A 16,719-nucleotide genomic window follows, 5' to 3' on the forward strand; every position below is an offset into this window, starting at 1 on the left:
CTTTATAATTTTTATACCTGTTTTTAATATATATCCATATATTGATGTGTGAATTTTTAATAAAATAATCCAAGTTGAATATTTGAAAGAGTAAATGAAAATTTTCAAAATAAATAAGTGGTTAAATCTTTTAATGTATATAATTTCTTGGCGGGTATAGATGTCCAGTTAAAAAATTATAGTGTAAGTAACTTTGGGGGGATATGTTTTGCGTTGCTTTGAATATGACAATGTCAAAACACTTGATGATGAAGATGAACACCCTTCAGATTCAGTAGTTACTTTTATTGACTTTCTCTCTACAACATCTATAGAATAATTTAATACAAAAAGGGTAAATACTTGATAAAGGAATTGGTAATAATTGGAATACTAACGCCAAAAGCCAAACTTCATGTAAGGAAATACAAATCATCCATCACAAACCCTTGCGGAAATAGATCATCATGATCAGTCGACGTGATACTGTCAAAAGAAAACTCGCCTTCTTGTTCTTCATTTGACGCTCGCTGTTGGTACTCATCATCATGTTGTTGATGATGATGATGTTCATGCTTTTCTTGCGGTTGCAGCAGTTGAGACTTCCAACAATCATTAGTGCCAGGCTGCGGTAATATTGAAGCATGATCAGAATGACAAGTGTAATTATGGTGGTGGTGGTGGTCGTTCTTTGGATTAACATGGGCAAAATTTATATTGACGGGACCTCTTGGGTTTTTGGAAAATGAAATGGAGGTGCTACGACGGCGACAGCCCGTGAATTGTTGCACCAAGGATCGGAAGTTTTTGGCGTCGGCATTGAGGAGGGTGACGGGTGTCCTCTTTGAAGCTCTAGATCGTCTCCGAATAGACTTTGATATACAGGCCTTGGGGGCCAAGTAGTGGTCAACGGCGGCTGCATATGAAGTGTTGGAGGTTAAGTTGTTCGTGGTGACGGTGACGGCAGTAGCATCGGAGAATCCGAAACAAGCATCAATGGTTTGTTCATACAGTTGCTTCCACTCAGAAGAAGAAGAGGTACACAGAGTTTCATTCATGGTTCCAAAGGTGGTGGACATCTGGTTTTTTTCTCTTTGTTTCTCTCCTAGTACTAGTTACTAAGGCTTCCCAATTCCACCACACAAACTCAAGTGGGGTTGTTTAGCTTATATAGTATGAATATAGAGTGAGTTGGTGAGCCTTAATAGTTGTGGAAGGATCAGCCTGGTCAAAGTAAGACATATCATGCATCAATTCTTGACCATTCTTTAACGGATCAGAGTGGGGTGACTTATTGACGAAGGATGCTTACGTTTATGTAATTTCCTGGAAGCAGCCCCTGTTTATGTCAATGAGATCATCATCTCCGAGATTATGAACTATATGTCTATATATTAATTCTCTCTTTTCTCTATACTAATCTGATCTTATTTTGATATTCGATAATCATATTGAGTTTCAATTAAATTTAAAGTTAAATTAGATCGAAGTCTTAAATAAGGGTCAAATCTCTACTTACGTTATTCTCTCTATTCATAATATTTAAACTTAAAATCTTACTTAAACGACATCAAATTTCTTACAACTTGATTATCGAACAATAGTATACTTATATTAATAAAGATAATATATATAAATGATGCTCTCTCACCTCGTTTCTTGGTCAAAAAATTGTTTTGAAAATAACTCAACTTTCATTTTACTGATTGCTTCATATGTATTCATCCATTATTTTAAAACCATTTGATTATCAATTTGTTAGACTGGGAAAATTAATAACAGCATGAAACAGTACTATTGCTTCATACTCAATTTTTCTCAACCTCTTTTTTCGAGTTGATTTGTAATTTACTTCTTCTATTTAAAAAAATAACAAACTAGTTCATATACATTAGATTAAAATGTAATCTAGTCTTCTAGTTAAAAATTTCATTCATTTCTACAATTAAAAATTAGTTTATGTACGTCAACATAAAATACAAGTGGCATGCAACACGTAATTGTTTGGTTATTCCATTAACCATGCCAATTTTTAACAGTAAAAATGGATAAAATTTTTAACAATAACTAGTTTACTGTTAGATATAACGTAAAAGAACTAATTACCCATTTTTTAGTAAAGAATACAAAATACATTTTGACTTAGTACAGGAGCTTCCATAATATTTTTTACCCTTTTTTATTTCCAATTTAATGGTATTATATAAATATAATACAATCAACCCTCTTTACAACTAACCTCAATTGTATGCTAAAATTTTGAATCTTATAGAAATGTGATTGTTAACATTTAAATTTTAGAATATGTTTGATTTAAAAAAATCAAATTTAAAATAAAAATTATAATATTTTAATAATATTAATTAGTGAGATTTAGATAGTATGTTTAATTATTATTTTCAAAGAAAAAAGATAGTATCTTTAATAAAATTTACAAATGTAATTTTGTTTATTAAATATTATTTTTGTTTAATAAAATATGATAAATATAATTTTATATAAAATTTTAACATTTTATTGAAATAATATGTTAACTGAAAATTTTTATTTTAATTTGTTTAGGAATAAAACTAATTTTATTAAAATTTGAAATAAAAGATTGTTAATGAGCTAGCCTTTATGGTTGTTATAAATAAAAAAATTGTTATAAAAAATAAAAATAAAATGTCGATTAAGTCTTAACTCGATTAGTATAAATATTATTATCAATATAGAAGGATGTGAATCCAAACGTATTGAAACATATAATCCTCCTAAGTTGAGGAAAACTTAGGAAGAATTATAGGGAGTTCTAACTCCATGCAGTCAATTACATGCTATTTCAACTTTCAGCTTCAAGCATAGTTTTGGTTGTTATGAATGGCACGCAGACAATGGCAAGTCATTTGTGTGCGTAAAGAGAGAATATAGGTAACTGTGGATAGAAATGGTCAGAGATAAGGACATTTTTACTTCTATAATATCCTCAGTTGACCGTACTCTCCCGCAAAGACCCAAGTTCTATCATAATACAATGCGTTGAGTATTAATTAGTGAGTAAAATTTAAGACAAATATTTTATAAATATACGGTAAAATAGGAAAAAGAATATTTAAAAGAAAGAGATTAATTGAACATACAAATTGCCAAAAAAAATTTACTAGGAAAGTTAATTAGCATTACACAAATCAAATAACACCTCAAGTCCATATCATAAACTTCACTTGTTCCAGGCTCAAATATATTATATAATTAATATGAGAACGACCTTCAGTTTTGAGTTTTCACTTTTCGCAGTTGATAGGCTAATCCTACGTTATTTTAAGCTGTAAAGGATTATTTATTGAACCGTTTTTACTAACCACACACAAAAAAAAAAACTCGCTTTTCCTTAAAAAAATATATGTAAAGCCTTTAACATTGACCATGGCCAACCGCCATGTGCTTATTATTGTATATATTGTACTTGGGAACTTCAAATTTGATAACCCGCATGCAATACATATATATGGTTACAATATTATGTTAACGTTTTCCACCCTGATTTCACATTTGTTTTTTATTAAATTTATTTATGCCATGTTGTGTTAGGACGGGGGAAATGCCAAAATGATGAGGAAAAAAATAAAATACTGTCTTTTTTATTTAAGGATAAAAGATAAAAGAAAGAAAAAGCTTAGGGGAAAATTATAAATATAAATTGAATAAGTGTTTTTCTCTCATATTTAGTTATAATTATATATGTATTTATAGGTTAAGTTACTTGCCTAAACTCGAGGATCCTCTCAATAGGCTTTATGTATAGCGTCAATCCCCCTTTGCTTCTTTAAAGTCCACCACACCATATTTATTGAGCTTCTCCGTTGGAGCTCGTCCAACAACCACAACAGGTTGAGCCCGAGGAATGACTCCATCAACTATATGGAAAGCATTTTCCATCGCATGTAAAAATGCGCCTTGATTTGGCACATTATATCCTGCAACACCCAGGCTTGTCAGTATTCCCCACATCAGGCATCTTGAGGTTATTTTCATCCCTGACTTCCTCCTCAATTTGAGGTAGAGGAGATGCATGACTCTCAATATATCATCATCCACACTATACCAGGAATTAGAGGACATCTCGATCTATTCACAACAAAGAAGAGCAACATGAAAGCCTCAATGCATTATGTAAACACAATACAAAATCTTAATGACATGTACACTAGACTCAGTATTATAATGAATTCAAATCAAACCTAGGAGTGACTAAACTAGGCTCTAAAATACCACTAAATATACCACCTCTTACCCAATTTGGAAGCTCAACTAAATAAAGAATGCAATGTTCATCACTAAAGCAACTTAAATATCAATCATACAATGAAAAAAAATTAAATATGAGTTAATAACATGCAATTAATCATTTTAAGCAACAAAAAATCATTACTAGCGAAAAATGAGCTTAAAGGGGGTTTAAAACATTAAAGTTGAGCCCAAAATTCAAAATCTAAGAGCTAGATCTCAACACTTGAGCCAATGTATCAAAACAAATTCTGTTGTCTCGAGGTACAAGATTTTTGTCTCGAGACGTGCCTCATTAAAGTTAATTTAGCTATTGTTTCGGAATATCTTAAGACGATAAGCCATGTCTCGAGACTTAGCCCACCAAGTCTCAAGGCATGCACCTAGAAATGCATGCTCAACCCAAATTTTTTTATCTTGTCTCGAGACATGATTGTCCTGTCTCGAGATGCAAGCCCATAAATGCAGGAAAACAAGTCTTTAAGCTATGCAACCATGCTTTAAAAGGTACCTAAACATGTTAGACAGCATACCAAAGTTATACCTATAATATCCCAAATACCTTATGAGTCAGGAATGGTATTAAAATCAGGAACATATGTGTGTGAATAGGCGAAGGCAATAAAATTGAAATTACCAGTGTTTAAAGTGAAAGTGATACTGAAGGTAATTGAAAAGACTCATTGAGAGAAATAAATCCGGGGTATAGATTAAATTGAAAGAGAATAAAAAGTGTTGGGGCAACAGTGTGAAAATTAAAAGTATAAATGGTTAAATTGAAGAAAAGGGAAAAAGAGGAAAGATTAGAAGAGTAAATATACCATGAAAGTGATAAGAATCATGGATGGAATTCTAGAGAAAGTTGAGCAAAATGGTCTTTTCTTAAATAGATTTTTTTAAAAAGTTAATTATTAAATTAATTAGACATTTTGGGTAGAAAATGTAGAAAACTCACCATCTTTCTTCCATTCTCACGCCACACTTCTCTCTTTATCCTTTTAACTTTTATTTTATTACATTTAGGTCTTTTTCACCCATCTCAAGCTTAATTCCTTCAAAATATTCCATGGATTCATAGTGAAATCAATAGAACAAAAAAAACAACCTTAGTTTCAAATAGAAAGAAAGTATGTTCATTTAGAAAGAGAGAGAAATTCAAGTCTAAGTGAAATATTAAGGGTTTAAGGCCAGAATAATAAGATTTATTCATGAATTTTATGTTTATTTTATTCAAAGTGCATGGAAACAATATTTGATTATTGTATTGATGTTGAAACATGCATTTTTTTATATGAAAATGAAGAGAATGAGAAGAAAGATGAATTTCAAGTAGGTGATAAAGGAAAAGAGGTAGCTAAAGAGTAAAAGAAGAAGAAGAAAACTTGCTCCAAGCCTTTGGTTGTATGTACAACAATTACTTTACCTAATAAAATTAACTGTAAAAGTATGTTAGATTAGATATATTAATAATCATGTGAATAAATTTATATATGATATGTTAATATTTAACATGAAATTGATTAATGAATGTATTGATATTAATTGAACTTCAATTACAAATTGATAAGATGTTATGTATTCAAAGCATGGAAAATGACTAACTTGTAAAATGTGTAAAATTGATATGGAAATTAAATATTATGTTTGAGTGTATAAATGAAGTGATATATGACAGTGAATTATATATAGGTATAATGCCAAAAATAGCCCCTAACATTTGACTGTTTGGTCACTTTGGCCATTTATGCTTTTTTAGAGCACTTTAACACCTAACTTTTTTTGGGTCAAATTGGCCTATTTTTAGCGGACATACTGACGTGGTTGTTAGTTGACTAACAATCAACACTAATCCCTGACGTGGCAATCCAAATGCAATTAAATGATGACATTATACTATTTTATCTTATATGCCACGTCAGCAAATGCTTTTAAATTTATTAAAATTATTTTAAAATCATCATCATCTTCATTTCTTCTTCTCCATTGTTTTCAAAAAAGAAGCAAACAGAGGGAAAGGACAAATTGTCATTGTTGGGTGGGGGCAGGAGCAGAGGATTGTGCCTGAACAAAAACCGACAAAGCAACCAAAGTAAAAATAAGAGCCGCAAATACAACCACGAAAGAAACATTGGAAACTGCTGATGACTCTTTATCAACTTTACCTCCAATTTCGATTTGGGTTTAAGCATAATATTTCTCAAATAGACTTAATTTGGACTAAAGGGATAAATGAAAGTGTAGAAGATTTAGGGATATATGATATGAAAAGTTGGAACCAATCAAATTCCTTACCTCATTTGGTAGCAATTAAAATTGAGCAAAATTCCAATAACTAGTTCCTATCTATAACCAAGTCAATTGAAGAATCAAATCAACCCATTTCATTAATTTCAAAACTTTCTTCTTCTTCTTCTTTTTGTTCATCTCTCTAAAATTCACTATTTTTTTTATTGCAGCACAAAAATCAAATCTTGATCTCTTTTATTTCTTTCTAGAAGCCATTGAAAGAGCTTTAAACTATAAAACCCCAAACCATTAGCCACAGAAAAAAACAAAACCCATCCGTTGAAGAAACCAGAAGATTCTTTAAAAACCTTAGAATTTTGTACCAAAAAAATCTAAATTCTGAATCTTACATAGACTTGTCTCTTTATTTAATGTTAAAACACATTCCATCATTGTTTAATAAGGGTTATAAGGGTTCATGTTAAGAAGCAGTTAATGTGTTTGGGGGCGAAATGGAAGGTGGATAAAGATAAAAGTGGAAGATGAAGAGGAATGAATTGAGGAGAAGCATAGTAGAGGATGAAGAGGAAGGAATTGAGGAGAAGCATAGTAGAGGATTGGCTGTGCATTTTCTTTAGGTGACCGGTAGTGAAAGATGAAGATGATAAGGATTAGGGTTAAACTTGGGAAGTGATGGAATGGGTTCTTTTTAATAATTTTAAAAGCATTTGCTGATATGGCATATAAGACAAAATAACACCACATCAGTGATTAGTGTTGACCGTTAGTCAACTAACAGCCACACCAACATGTTCGTTAAAAACAGACCAATTTGACAAAAAAAAAGTAAAGTGTTAAAGTGCTCTAAAAAAAACATAAAGGGCGAAAGTGACGAAGAAACCAACTGTTAGGGGCTATTTTTGACATTATGCATTATATATATAGTAATGTTGAAGTGTTATAAAAGTGGTTATGGAATTCCATGATGATGAGGACTAAATTGTAAAGAATGTAAAAGTTTATAAATGACTATTTGAAATGTAAATATGATACTGGAACTGTTGTAACTACCTAAGTAGACACGATTTGAACTAGTAGGATATAGATGACATGCCATAGGAAACAATCAGCATGCCTTTTATTACAGCACTTTGGTGCGACTTTGTAAAGGTATTTTAGTGCACCTCTATTATATTAGCTCTTCGTAAAACCTTTGTGATATTTCCATATATCCTACAAGTTCAATTAAGTATACATCGGGCTCTAATTAAAAATATAGTTAAGAATGAAAATGTAATGGTTATATGAATGTGATATTGTTGGATCTAATACCCTAAGTATAGTATTTTCGCCTAAATACACTTGTAATGTTTTCGAACAGATTGATTAATAAAATTATTCATGAATTGCATTAATACTTTTTATATTGTCCTCACATGGGTTTTGCATGCAAAGCAAAATAGAAGCAAATATTAGCCCACTTCTAATGTTTAATTAATACTAAGCGGTATTACATGGTCAGATCGTAATATGGAAAGACAAGTTGTATTAGTAGATGAACCTAAACATGCCCTTAGTCTAATCGGAAATAAGCAAATCGATTGAAAGACTAATATGTCGTCTATCAAGTCCAATTGGGAAATGTTTTGTCTTGGGCATCGGAGCGAAAATGTTTTGTCTTGGGCATCAGAGCGGATGACTTTTAAAAGATAGAGACATAGATGTGGTTGGCTAGACTGACAGTACAATGAATTGGACCCTAGAAGAATATATCCTAAATTCTTTTATGGATTTATGCACTTATGATGTTCATAGTGTGTCATACCCAAATCTTAAGTGGATGACGGACTATATATGTGTGACTCGTATACTTTGATGTAAGTAAAAACTTGAGTTCAAATATATAAGGAACCGAAATTTGGTGTATTGGATATACGACTTCTGCAGTATGTAACGCCATTCACAATAGTGGAATTCGTAGCTTGAGACATGGGTAAATGATATCCTTTCATTAAAATTACATGGTTGATGAAAAGTAAACGTGGCCATGAGTCTAGTCTTTGTGATGAACGATTTGATTACTATTTGATAGTAATTAGCTTTTCATGAAGTAATATGTAATGGTTAACATGATATAAAATACAATGAGCACTGATCAAGTTGCTTTCATAATGATATGTCGATGGGGAGAGCTCAGTCATGATATTATAGTGGAATGAGTTCAAGACTAAATGAGTTTATAATTAATAGGTGAAAAGATGAAACTTAATTATAAACCATTTGAGCCTCAATTGCATGTCCAATTGGTCCCTCTGCTAGCTCGTTAAAACTAAAAATGAATTGCAAGTTGAATTAAATGAACAAAAGTGAATAGAAATGGTAAAAATGGAGAAGTGTGAAACATTTAGAAATGAGTATGATTTTCTCCAAAATAAAAATGAAAATAACTTGGAAATGAAAGTATGTTTTTTGAATGAAATTATATTCAAAAATAGAAATAAATCATTTGGTCATAGTAAATCATTGAATGTAGAAATATTAAATATATTTTCTCATAGATTCTTTTACAATAAATTTGTCATGATTTTAACGAAATTAGAATTAGATTGAGAAGATTATTTAATTGGGTTGAGAAGATTATTTTACGATTTTAACTTTTCCACGAGGTGGTCTATTCCTATCGAGTCTGCTTACACCCAATCTTGGTCTTTAGACACGGAAATCACTGTAATGCAAGTTCTTATATTGAGTCTAAGGCGGCCTTTGGAGTTAAAATGACTCCTTACTATTAGAATAGTTCAATCTTTCGAAGAGGCGTGGCCTTTTGGGGTTGATGGCGAGTTAGCTTGGGCTCTTGTGGGAAAATGAAGGGAGCCCACTGATTTTTTTACACTGTTTCTAATATTACACCCCCACCACTGGTTTACCTTAACTCCAAGATTCATGGGTGAGTTTTCAGGTAGGTACTTAACTAAAAACATTGCTGATCCCGGTGTTCTCCCTGCAGGTCTTACTTATTTCTTGTCCCTAACAACCCCGTCCCAGTTGGAGTCATGGACATTAAGGCCTTGTTTGAGAGTGCACAACAAATCATGGATGTGGTTGCTTCAAGTGCACAAGTTGGTATCAGTAGTCGTAAGAGGTCAAAACTTGAAATAGGGTTCTCTAGCACTGGGGAGAGAAGTGGCAACAGGTTGCCTCACCTAAAGAGTGACAAAAAATCAGTCTTTCCAGATGGTAGATCCCCTACTCCCCTATCAATGCCTAACACAACATTCTTATCATCCATTTCTCTAGTACGCTCTTTGTTCTTACCTCTACTTTTTCCCGAGTCTTGCATTGAGTCTGCCAGTATTGTGGACCCGCCTACTACTACTACTTCAGCTCCCCACACTTCCCCTATCGGTGCCCTTACCTATACTCCTCCTTTAAGAAAAGTCCAAACCTTCTTCCCCTAGCGAAATCATCTTCACATGGGCTAGTATCATTTTTCTTCTTTCTTCTATACAACAATGTTAGGACTAGAAGCTGTATACAGAATTAAAGTAGTTAGCCTACCCTTTCTCCCCTTCTTCTAGCTTTCATAAGCCCACTCTCCATAAGTTGGTGGGTTCTTTTTCCATGCTATCGGCAGAGAGTGGCCTCGCGAACTAGGATATCCTATAAGCATGTACTGAATCTGAGGCTAAGTAGGCCGAGTCTAAAAGGGCCATTCTCTCTAGCAAGCAATCACTTGCCCAGCTTTACCAGTTACATGAGCCTTCCGCCCAACAAATTACAAAGCTCACAATTCTGCCTCCATCTAAGAGACCAAGTACCAATCCTTAGGGACTAGTGCAAAAGAGCTGGAGGAAAGGGTCTATTAATTGGAGACCTATGAGCAACATTACCTCTTCGTTATGGTGCACATACAAAAAGAGAATGAAGAGACACTGGCAAAGTACAAGGCAGACACCTAGTAGGACATTCAAGATTTTTTGCCTAAGTTGAGGGCTGACCTAGTACTACACGCATAGGTCGCCGCAGGTCCCTTTAACCTAAGTCAAATAAACTTCAGTTGCCTTCGCTAGTTTACCGACGTTGACTTTGGTTTCAACATTTACAACCCTTCAGGAGCAAGCTAGGAGGAATTCCAGAATGAATGGATAAAATCTAGAAAACTCCTTTATAACCAAGACATGAATGCATCTAACTCTTATTCTATAGGAAAGTCCACTTCAGGGGAGAATTGAAATGCGTATATATATCTTATAATAACTCTCTAGACTTTCAATGAAAATTACTTTTTCTTTTTGTCCTTGTTTTTTATGCTTTGCCTCGCATTCATTTCCTTCAGCTATGGTATGCCCAATACCGACTACTATAATTCGCACAACTACATCCATTTCTTTAATATACATTAGTATTATATAATGACTTGAGGGACTTAGCTAGACTTATTGTAACATGCTTATAGATCTACATCTTACCCTCCTAAGTCTAGAGAATCGGTTGAACCTAAGCTCTAATACTACTAAACTTGCAACACCCTATATCTGATCTGATCATTTGGGTACCGAATGTCTCAGAACAAATCTTATTTATTCCTCATCTTTTAATGTATTCTAAAGAACCCCAATAATCCCTCGAGGTGAAACCTTTAGGAATGCCCTCTATACACATGTTACAGCTACTGCTCCTTTTATCCTCAATTTGGCGAGGTCTGGCTTAGCCTTCCACTCGATCCTCAAGTGAAAACTTTATCCTACAATTAAGCTAACCATATTTAAGTTCAATAGAACTTAGTGAGATTTTGCATAACGACCATAAAACAAAATTCAAAATGTTAGGAAATGAAAGTTTAAAAAAAGAAGTTCTATTCCCTGGTCATCCTTAGCCATCAGTAGATTTTATCGATGAAATTTATACCCCCTTTTTTAGTCGCAGCTCATCATTGATTGACTTATTCTTTGGCTGAAGAATACATGTATTTCTTCAAGGTAAGGGTCCTCTAAAAATACGATCTTGATTACACCTCAACCTAAATTTCCTTTCTCTCACAACCTTGGAGGTGAACCCAATGTCTGCCTTTGGTTATCTTACATTTACTTTCTTAGGTCTCAATTTCTTATCCTCATTTGTTCCAGGTGGATTGCTTATGTCAAGTCAGTCCTTGGTGGACTCTCCCTTCAATTAGTCCAAATAACTTTACCTCAATATAGGTTTCAACATACTATATCGCCTTTAGTTGTCCCTTTTTGGTGAAACCCCTTGGTTCCTTTCAATCTTCTAATATAACCCCCGTTACAAGGAATTTGCCAAATATCTGTAACTTTGTACCCGTAAGTTCTTCATAACTTGGCATAGTAAATTATCGTAAGGAGATTTACCTTATTCTATCATATTTAGAATTCATCCTATTTGACAATCTTCACCTATCACCACCATTGAGACTATAATTATCGGGTTCACCGTACTGATGGATCCCTTATGATGTTATAGCCGAGCTATGGTCATACACACCTTCACCCCATGTTAAATATCCTGGTGAATGTTCCCATATTTTTTGTCTCGAAGAACTACCCTGTGTTTACTGTCTTGATGGATTTTATTGGTCGCCATAATCGAGTTATAGTCTTACATCTTTAACCTCTTAAAGGTTTCACCTTAAAGAACTTTACTGCCACCGCGGTGTCACCCCTATAGAGGTTGTTGACCGTTGTCGTGGTGTTGCTCTATGGAACCTAATAATCGTCGTCACGATGTCGTCCCAAATGAACTATTCCATATTTACCCTGATGCTCAAACACCGAAGTTTCCCTCCACAAGGCTCGAAGCTTTATATATCGTGGTATGCTCCCAACAATCCCAAATGACGAAATCTTAATGGAATTCCAATTTCTCGATTCCACCTCCCATTCCTCCATCACATATTTCCTCACCTTGATGCTCGAAGACCACAGTGTCCCCTCCGCAGGGCCTAGAGCTTCGATCATCACGGGTGCACTCAGTAACACCATATGGCGATATTTAGTAGAATCACCTTTTTTCGAATCCTAACTTCATTTAATCCGCTAACCATTTTTCCTATCGTAACAAGCATACAATACTCAAGCATATCATTATGTATACATCACGCCATATAACCATTCAAAAACTATCTAATATTAAATGATCAGAAAATTACTAGCAAGTTCACACAACAACATTAATTAACCAGAAGGCCAAGTGCACAAACTTACCTTGTTTTCTTATCCTTGACAGCTTAGCTTGTTCAAAAGCCAAAGCAGCCTCCGTCCGAGCAGCTAAGAATGTCAACCATTTATTAGTTAAACTAAAGGTGTTCAACCCTTAAAACCCATAATCCACAATTATTCAAAAGCTTTGAGAGTTCTTATTACTTTACTTATTTTCTTCCATCCATAAGTTCAGAGGGAAAAGGAAACTTACCAGTTCCCAATTTCTCTACTTCTAGATTCCAAATCACACGATGACTACAACATGCAGAGCTTCCTTCAGCTACATCCCCTTATTATTCTGAGCGACTGAAGAAGAAAAATCTTAGAGAAAAAGATTTTGGGGAAGCATAATTGAGAGGGATTCTGTTTCACACACCCACACTTATATATATACCCCATCGACACGGTCTTCACAGACTATTGTTGCTACTAAATTCTAACCATGTCCCCTACTATGGAACCAATCTGTTCCAATCTAACTGAACCAATATTGAACATTGACTATTCCCTAACCAGCCACTTAAGTTTCTAAATATCTTGTTAGAGTCCACAAATTTCTATTTCTGTACAATCGAATTTCTAACTCCAATTTAAGTTTAAGTCCATAGGGGAAACCGGGTGTGACAATCATTCATTTGAAATTGAAACATTTCCTCTTTTATTTTTTGGGTCTGTAACTCATCTTATAGGGCTTCTTCTACTTTCTTAGGTTTAACCATAAAAGTGTAACAAGCAAATTTTACAATCATCGATTTTCATTCTACATAACAATCATTGGTTATGGTTGGGCAACAATTGCCACATTTGAACTTTCAGACTCTGATTTGTCAGTTTCAAGCTCAACAATTTCAAAATCTTAAAATAAACCTTTACACTTGACGTATTCATCATGTACCACAATGTCGATTGATTCTATCATTATAACACCCCTTACCCAATCTACCAGCTAACACGATCAAGTGATGTCACATTGAGACGTCCTAAGCGTATACTATTTTTTGTCTAACCAAAATCACCATTTAATCAATTTAGTAAAATCCACTAAAAATCATTTGTCATATTCAAATCTTTGAACACATTCTAAAATATTTTTGAATAATTTTTCTTGGTGTTAGGACATGATAAATGCATAAAACAAACTTTCGATAACTCAAAACAACTAAAAAATCAAGTTGTGTAGGTTTAGTAGGGCATGTCTCTAAACATTGTCCTCATTTCTCTAGATTTAGGGTCAATGTCTCAAGACATGACCTTGTCCACTGTAGATTTTTAGCCTTGAACTTTTATGTCTCCAGACATAAGTGCCATGTCTCGAGACCTTGGAGCAGGGAACCAAAAATTAGATACTAAAACACTTCTAAACCATTCGAAACCACACCCAAACATAACCAACATATGATACAGCATTAAAAAAGCTTTAAGACACTAGTGAAATCATTCAAACATGATATAGTGATCACATAACCATCTAAAAATATATCATATTCAGACAATAAGCAAAATATATCAAATAGTTAGTTAAATTACATACATGCATCTAGAAGTTAATTAACATTCAACCATGGCTCTAAGTCCAAATCATTGGAAATCATTCGAAATATAGTTTCGAATTCAAGCTTTAATAACCTCCAACGTGGAGACCTTCTAGTAATATAAAATTAGTATATATACAACATAACTGAACCCCTAAGTACATGCCACTAAGGAGCCACAACTACAGATGTCAAAGTTTCATACTCTTTGAGTCTCGCAATGGTGATGTGATTCAAGGAGATAAGTTGGCTTCATGATCTCTACTCAAATCTACACGCAAGAAACAATGACGCATTAAGCAAAATGCTTCGTAAAATCTCATGGAATATAACCACTTACCTTATTTAACCAAATGTGAGGTTGGACATTTATAGTTAAATGTAAAAATATAAATTCAAGTAACAACTGAGAGAATTTAACCAAAATATAGCAATTAAATTACTTAGGAGAAATGTGACAAGAACCTTTGCATAAATTAAATAATCAACACCTTTTTATGATTATAAATTCAGTAAATGTGACATAATAGATTGTTTGTACGCATAATGTTTTAGATTAAGAACAAGAGTAATTATTCGGTAAACTAGTATTAGAGTTAGAAAACTTTCATATTTTATTTTTACTACACTATATCATACAATTATATGTCACTCAAATACATGGTTTGTGGGTCTAAAAATTTAATTAAAAATATAACAAATATTTTTCCTTATAATATCCTTATCCAGGTTTCAAATTAAGTACACTATTTTAAAATTTTTAACACTTTAATTTTTAATACTAAATAAATAATTAAATATATTAATTCATTTTGATGGTATGAATTGATTCATGTAAACAAAATATTAATTTCAAATTAAATAAAAATGATAAAATTGTATAAACTAAAATAATTTTATAAAAATTTAGTGTAAATAATAGTATATATATATTTATAGGAGTAAAGAAAACAATCTTATATATAACTTTTCAAGTTTTTTAGGCTTTACGAGTGTGTTAAGTGTACGTGTCTCATAAATTATAGTAGAAAAAAATAATATATAAACAAATGAGACATTTATCTCATTTTTAATTGTAGGCATAATGACTCTTTTGGCCTTTTAATTTTACAAAAAAAATCATTTTAATTATTTAATTTCTCTCTCTCTCTCTCTCTCTCTCTCTCTCTCTCTCTCTCTCTTTGTCTTTAAGTATACATTTTTTGTCAACTGACCCAAAAATAAATGGAAAATGTAATGTCTTTTAACTTTGTTGATATGGCATACATGTGAATTGCCACGTGAATAACATGTCAGCATTTAATTAATTTTTAATTTTTTTAAATTTCAAAAAAATTATAAAAATTATTTTTTAAAATTAAAAATCATTAAAATTATTTAAAAAGGAATAAAAATTATAAAAATATTTTTAATATTTTAAAAAGATAATTAAATCTTGACATGTTATCCTCGTGTATGTCACGACTCACATTAGTAAAATTAACAAATATTAATTTTTTCATCCATTTTGGGATGATTTAACAAAAAAAAATATAAATTCAAAGATTAGAAAAATTTTAAATAAAAGACTAAAATATATAAAGTTGGAGGACCAAAAAAAATTATTATGCTTTAATCATACTGTATAAAAAAATCCAGCGGAAAATAATTGGCCAAGTTAAACTTATATGCTGAATTTTTTTAAAAAAAATTTAAGGATTTGCGCTATTTTTTTATATTTATCGGGATATGTTGTTTTTGGAGAGATAAATGAAAACACGTCATATAGGGCGCGTTTTCACTTAGTTGAATTTTTTTTTGTTGTCGTTGGAAGTGTGTTTTTAGGAGAGAGAATGAAAATGCGCCATGTAAGATGCGTTTTCACTTTGTTGAAACTTGTTTTGTTTTCTTTTTTTTTTCTTGCGATTGAAAATTAGAAGTTTATATATTTATTTTGTTTGTGTTTAAGATAGAAATTGTTATAGTTTTAAGGTATGTTTGCATTGACAACGATGTTATGGAGCTCAGCGACCTACAATTTTCATCTGCCATGTGAATATAGAGTCATCACCTTGAGAAGTCGGATCGCATCGCAACTCAAAGTTTCAGTTGACAGTAATTATACTGTCCTGAGTTGAAGTTTTACTAGGGCTTCAATTTTACAAAGGTTATGCTATCAAGTGATGAAGCATATATGAACCCTAGTTGGCAGTGGTTATGCGGCCACGACAACGAGTTTTACCTCATCAAAGGAGAATGTTTTATAAAACTCAACAAAAGTTAAAGACGAAAAATATAGGGGTCTTTGAGTATAATCAAGTAATTCATTTTATGCATAATCACCAAAGGCGACGAGCTTGTTACTATAATCTGTGACAGAGTTGGGGGTAACAAGATCTCGGGCAGGGACGAGTTATTGTGCGGTGCAAAAAAGAGGAATAATTAACTAATTGAAATTAAATAATTTAATAATATTTTCTTACTATTTGTAAATTAAACACCGGAGATATGTTTGTCAT

The 16,719-nt window shown here is 32.6% G+C and overlaps 1 protein-coding gene across 1 annotated transcript; it reads right to left on the reverse strand.

Moving 5' to 3' along the window:
• Positions 1 to 392: 392 nt before the first annotated feature.
• LOC107920691 (calmodulin-binding protein 25) lies at positions 393 to 1,058 on the reverse strand. The gene has a single exon (XM_016850509.1). It carries the CDS (start codon positions 1,056 to 1,058, stop codon positions 393 to 395), a length of 666 nt encoding a protein of 221 aa, XP_016705998.1.
• Positions 1,059 to 16,719: the final 15,661 nt, after the last annotated feature.

The sequence above is a fragment of the Gossypium hirsutum genome, chromosome A12 (assembly GCF_007990345.1).
Source record: "Gossypium hirsutum isolate 1008001.06 chromosome A12, Gossypium_hirsutum_v2.1, whole genome shotgun sequence".
NCBI lineage: Eukaryota > Viridiplantae > Streptophyta > Magnoliopsida > Malvales > Malvaceae > Gossypium > Gossypium hirsutum.

Coding starts and splice junctions, on each gene's coding strand:
- LOC107920691 (XM_016850509.1), bottom strand. CDS start 1,058: ATGTCCACCACCTTTGGAACCATGAATGAAACTCTGTGTACCTCTTCT.